Source organism: Monodelphis domestica, chromosome 1 (assembly GCF_027887165.1).
Source record: "Monodelphis domestica isolate mMonDom1 chromosome 1, mMonDom1.pri, whole genome shotgun sequence".
NCBI classification, from domain to species: Eukaryota; Metazoa; Chordata; class Mammalia; order Didelphimorphia; family Didelphidae; genus Monodelphis; species Monodelphis domestica.
Genome location: NC_077227.1, coordinates 735,835,944 through 735,841,629, shown reverse-complemented (window position 1 = coordinate 735,841,629; position 5,686 = coordinate 735,835,944). Strand labels below are relative to the sequence as shown.

The following is a 5,686-nucleotide window of genomic DNA, read 5'->3' as shown; positions in this document are numbered from 1 at the left end:
GGCACCAGCCAAGCCTGTTAAGTAGGTTTCTTTTCCCCAAAGGATCAAGCCAACTAAGGGGCTCAAGACCCAGCTCGCTTCTTTCAACCTCTCCCCCTCGTTCTGCTCCCCAACCCCTGCCTTAGTCCTCCCCTCCCCGCCAAGGGTTGGCCACCTATGGACGTGACGATCCTTTCCTGCCATGCCCCTGCCTCCTGCTACCTTCTTTTTAAGGAGGTAATTCTTCTCCATGACCAGCAGTTTCTTTTTAAGCTGGTTCAGTCGATTCATCTCGATGGCCCACTCTTCCTTGTCTTGTTTCCACATGGCATCCTTCAGGAACCTGAGTTTAGGGCGGGCAGGCAGGGGGTCAGTGCTGTTTGTATCCTCTTTGGGGCTCGGCTTCAAGCCACTCCCCTCCTGCTGGCTGACATGGGGAACCAGGAGGAACCACCAAACCACAGCTGCCCTCACCCCTGCCCGAGCCAGCCATTTGTGTTGTCGTCCACCTTTGGGTTTCCTCTGGTCTAGGCCAGATGGCAGCAGGCTCTGGATATGGTTGGGAGATGAGGGTCAGGGTGGTATGGGATGGGTGCTCAGGGGATGGATGGGGGGACACTGAAGGGGCAGGCTAGGGGACAGGGCTGGGTTAGCACAGGTTTACCCAGAGGCAGAGGAGAGGAGAGGAAAGGAGAGGAGGAGGTGGCTTCCGGAGGTCTCTCCCAGAGAAAGACTGTCTTTGGGAAGGCAGACATCCCAGAAGAAAGGAGGAAAATTAAGTTGGCTTCGTGGGCCTCTCCTCCCTTTCCTGGGCCCTTTCCAATCAGGGTGTGATCAGGGGACCCTGGCTGAAAGGGACCTCAGAGGCCATGGAGTCAGGGGGAGATTCCCCCCTTGTTCAATCTTTTTAGTCATGTTTGACTGTGAATCCATTTGCAGTTTTTCTGGCAAAGATCCTGGAGTAGTTGGCTATTTCCTTCTTTGGCTCATTTTACAGATGAGGAAACTGAGGCAGATAGGGTTAAGTGACTTGCCCAGGGTCATAATAAGGGCCTGAGGCTGGATTTGAACCCTGTGCTCTATCCACTAGACCACTTGGCTGTTCCATTCCTCCCAAGATGAATGACTGAGTCATCATCCCATAGGAAGTACCTGCTGAGACTGGCTCCAAAACCAGCTCCTACCCATTTCTGCAAGGGACTGAAAAATGTTGAGGCCCCGCATCCACAGTTCTCCGTCCCCTGGTGCCGCCCTCCTTTCCCAGCGGCATCTCAGGCTCCTCCCCTATCAGGTACTAGGGAAGCCGAGGAAGACCCCTTGCTGGGTTCCATACGTGTGCTGCAGGGTTCCTGCCTGGGAGCTTTAGTCCATGTTGCTCCCGGGCCCCAGAGGGCTCCCAATTTGAATTCCAGAAGCCTAGTTCAGAGGGCACTTCTTGCCTTAAGCAGTCCTGGATCCTGCTTCCCTCTGGGCCTCAATTTGTCTGTCCCTCTGAAGTATTTACTATGTTTGGTGCCCTCCCTGTTGCTGCCACACAGACCAAGAACCCCATTTTCTGTAAGCTTCCATCTTCCCAAAGCTGAGAAGACAATGCTTGTGGTGTTTGTTAAATGAATGATGGGAGGCAAATTGGCCTGTAGTGGGTTATAAAAATTGGTCTTGAGCTAGAGAAAACCTGGGTTCGAATTCTGCTTCCACTATTACTCCTGTAACTCGGGGCAAGCCCTTGAAGCTCTCTGGATTCAGTGTTCTCTCTTTCCAGCCCAAGGCTCAGATCCTCTCCATATTCTCTCCTCAGAGATGGGGACAGAAGCAGCCCTGGGCCTGGGGAGTCAGAAGACTGTTCCTCCCTGCCTCAGGCCCATCACCAAAGGGGAACCCTGATGTTTGGCATCCCAGAGGGCGTTGCTACAGCTGCCACAGTGGGCTAGAGCAGGAATTTCAGGAACTGGGCAGGGGGAGAGCTGGCATGCTCTTGGCACCCCTTTACTGGTTTAAGGAGAGGAATTGGGCCCAGGTCCAACATTGTCTCTGTCCATCCCAAGCTGGATGCTCCCTTTAAGCCTCAGTGGCTCTGGGCACTTACCGGGCACACTCTCGGTGGTGCCATATCCTGCATAAGTCAATGCCCTTCCGCTTCTGGTTGTCGACGGCATGGACATCAGCTCCTGCTTTCACCAGGAACTTTAAGCAATCCAGCATGCCCTCCAAGGCTGCCAGGTGCAGAGGCGTAACGCCATTTTGATTCCGTCTGGAAGAAGCATGCCAGGGGTGGGAGTAGTGAAGGATGGGGCAATTAGGAGAGGAAAGGACTTGGCTCTTGATTTGTGTCCTTCCCTAGGCAAGTTACCTCACCTCACCTCTTTTGCCGTCACCCCCCTAATCTTTCAGGCTATTTGAGGCTCAAATTGGACAACAAACAATGGGTGCTATGGAGGTCAAGAAGAGAATAGACATATAAGAAGGCTGTCCCCACTGGTGCATCCTGGGGGTCTTGACTCTGGGGTCTGTGGACCACAGCCCTCTTCCAGCCCAGTTTTTCCTCCAGTCCTTTAAAGACATGATTCAGAGAAGGGGCCCACTGGTGGCCCTAGATTGCTCACAGAAAAAGGGCTGGAACTCTTGTGTTAGTCCAATACTCTCATTTTACAGCTGGAGAAACTGAGTCCCACAGAGGGGAAGGGAGCATACCAGAAAAAGGAGGGCAGACCAGGGCTTCCAAAGATCTTCTGGAGGCTCTGGCACTAGATGGTCACATAATGAGCGCTTGCTAGTGTGACTCCAGCCAAATCATTCCCTCTCTAAGCCTCAGTTTCCACAACTGTAAAATGGGGATTAGCATACTTGCTATACCACTTCCTTGGGGTGGATGTGAGGAAAGTACTTCTACAAAGCTATAGACAGGGGAGTGATGGCGAAGTTATTTTAGGCGGGAAGATCCTCGGGTGTAGCTTTGTAGCTTTGTGTGGCTCGGTCGGAGGGAGATGACAGGGTCCGAGGCGAATTGTGGCCCAGGGGATCCTGCCTCTGGGGTCCCTGGGGTCCGGGCACTCACACATTGACCGGAGCGCCCTTATTCAGGAGATACTGAACACATTTGAGGGCCACGCCCGGAGAGTTCCTGGTAAGAGCCAGGTGAAGGGGCGTCCAGCCCTTTTTCGTGGTGGCCGCCAGGGGGAACTTGTACTGCTCCACGAGCGCTATCACACACTGCAGGTTGCCCCGTTCGGCTGCCAGGTGGAGGGCTGAGAAGCCCTGGTAAAGGAAGAGGCAAGAAGGTCGTGGTTGGGGGGCGGCGGCTCCTGCTTGGTCCCAGTATAGTGATGCCCTCCTGTCCAGACACCCCTTTGGGTCCCCTGCCTAACCCCCTTCCCTAGCTCCCTTGGGAATCTGTCTCCTCCTAGAAGCTCTCCTGGGTTTTCTCAGACCAACGTCCAGGGAGCCCTGACGTAGCGTTCCCTTCATTTCTGAGAAATGTGAATCAGGGCATCTTCGGACCAGGCAGGGGCTCCTCGAGAGGAGGGGCTAGGCGTGCCCCCGTCGGACCCAGGGCTCCTGGAGAGCAGGAGCTGCACCTCCTCCCGACCCTTCCCCGAAGCCCGTGGGGCGCACCCTGCGGTCACACTGGATATCGCCCTTGAACGACCTCAGGCATTGATGCAGCCACTCCAAGTTGCCCACAGACGCTGCCAACAGTTCCTGGTCTTTCAAGTCCTTCTTTAGAGCGATCCCCTTGAGCGCGCGGAAGCTGGCGGGGGGCGTATGAGGTGAGCGCAACAAGTTTGGGGGCCCTTTGGTTGGGGCGTGAGGAAGAAGGGGCCTGGAGGTCTGGGGGAGGGGCTGTGTTGGGAGGGAGGGAGAGAGGTGGGTTTGGAGGTCAAAGGGGGCGAGGCCCAGCAGCAGCTCCTAGGAGCAGCACGGTGGGTGATTTAAGCGGGGGACGGGGCAAGCCAGAGTGTAGAGGGGATGGAGGTGGGAGAAAGGGCGCAGCTGGGAGTCTGGGGAGGGTCCAGGGAACATCGCCCCTCTACTGCCTCAGCCGGGGTAAGCGTCTGGGCACGTGGAGAGCTGAGCACTCGAGGACGTGCTCCCGGTAACAGTCCGGGGAGCGAGGCGCTAGTGTCACCCCATTTTACAGGTGAGCAAACGGGGCCCAGAGACTAGAGGTTTGGCCACTTCCTCTTCCCCTCAGCCTGCCCAGCCCCATGCACTTCCCTCTCCTGGTTGCCCCTGGGAACTCCCTCGGTCTCTTAGGTTGGCTCCACCCCTCTCCTTTCTAGCCCCGCCCCTACCTCCTAGCTCTGGTCTCTCCCTTTCTTTATCCTGGGCCTCGCGCTCCCCTATTTCCCCGCTTCTTGATACTCCCCTTTCTTCTCGTCGGCCCCGCCCTCTTCTCTTTCTCCCAGTCCATGCTCCTCGTAGCCCCACGCCCACTTCATGGCCACGCCCCATATCTTCTCAACCCCACCCCTTCACGGCTCTGGCCGTCCTCAGTCCTCACTCCAGACCAAACCAATCCAATCCAATCGGAGGTGCCATTTCTCAAGTGAAGAGACAACACCTCTCCTCCCAGCCCCGCCCCTCCGGTCCTTCCGTTCTCCAACCTTCTCTCTCTCCCCCCTCCCCTTCCCACCTTCTCCCTCCGTCTCGCCCCGCCTCCTTCCCCTCCTCACCTTTCGCTGGATTCCGTCTCTGACCAACCCAGAGTTTAGGCTTAGACTGGCCACGCCCCTCTCTCCCTTCTTTTTTCACATTCACGCCTTCATGAACTCTCCAGTCCCGGCTTCTAGAGTCCGTGCAGCTCCGGGCAGGCTAGACTGCCCGTCTGTCCCCTCCCGCTCTGCAACTCCCACCTTGCAGTTCCCCAAGATGGGTAGGAGGTCCCGGAATCCCATCCCTGCCCCGCCTGCGTGCACCCCCCTCACTCCACCCGCTCCTCCCGCTCCTCCCTCTCCTCCCGGGCCGGCCTCTCACCCACCGGCGGGAAAACGCTGCTCGGCCACTCCGTTTGCCCCAGGCGTCGTCCCAGTCCGTGTGGGACCTCCCGTGTAAGAATGGCTGGACGACAATTTTGCCGTGGGACGTTTCAGAATGGATCTGGATTGAGAATGGGGGCTCCTGCACCACTTGAGCCCATTCTGGGCCTTCGGCACTACACAAAGGACAGGCCGCCGTCCAAGCAGCTGGCGCCTGCATTTTGAATAGGTGCCGGGGGTCTTTTTTCTCGGTCCATTGTGAGTCGTCCAATAGTGAGGTAGGGAATGACCTCCTTTTGATTCTACTCATTCCAGTGAAGCCTGCGAGGCCCAGGTTTTCCATGGCCACAGTCAGGAGGAGCTGGGACATGACTTGGGGATCCATTTGGTCGGAAGCAGTGGGGGCTGCCATCTTGAGAGCTAAGCTGTCCAACCTATTCGCGGGAACCCCAGCAGTTCTTGAAGGCCCGTCAGTTAGTAGGCAGGCTTATGGGGTTGGCCGGGGGCGCGACCGGTAGTGGTAGTTTAGAACGCGCCTCGATCTCCACCGGCCTCGAGGCTTCCGGATTTCTCGGCCCTCCAGCGCGAGGGAGTGGGGAAGAGGAGGAGAGAAAGGAGGAGGAAGGAGGGAATCGGGATCCCAGAGCACACAAGGGGAAAGGAAATGACTAGTCGGTCAACGCTCAAGTACCTACTATGTGCTTGACACTGTGCTAAGCACAGGATATAGA

General features: G+C 56.8%; 1 protein-coding gene across 1 annotated transcript in view; it reads right to left on the bottom strand.

The window, feature by feature from the left end:
* ANKRD53 (ankyrin repeat domain 53) overlaps nucleotides 1-5,505 on the bottom strand; it is an 11,621-nt gene extending 6,116 nt beyond the window's left edge. Inside the window, exons 1-5 of the mRNA XM_056813889.1 lie at nucleotides 4,958-5,505; nucleotides 3,592-3,727; nucleotides 3,035-3,234; nucleotides 2,066-2,230; nucleotides 202-322 (exon numbers count right to left, since the gene is read on the bottom strand). Of these exons, the coding sequence (XP_056669867.1) occupies nucleotides 202-322; nucleotides 2,066-2,230; nucleotides 3,035-3,234; nucleotides 3,592-3,727; nucleotides 4,958-5,367 (1,032 nt within the window). The 5' untranslated portion in view covers nucleotides 5,368-5,505. The remainder of the gene's footprint in view (nucleotides 1-201; nucleotides 323-2,065; nucleotides 2,231-3,034; nucleotides 3,235-3,591; nucleotides 3,728-4,957) is intronic.
* Between the last annotated feature and the right edge of the window lie 181 nt (nucleotides 5,506-5,686).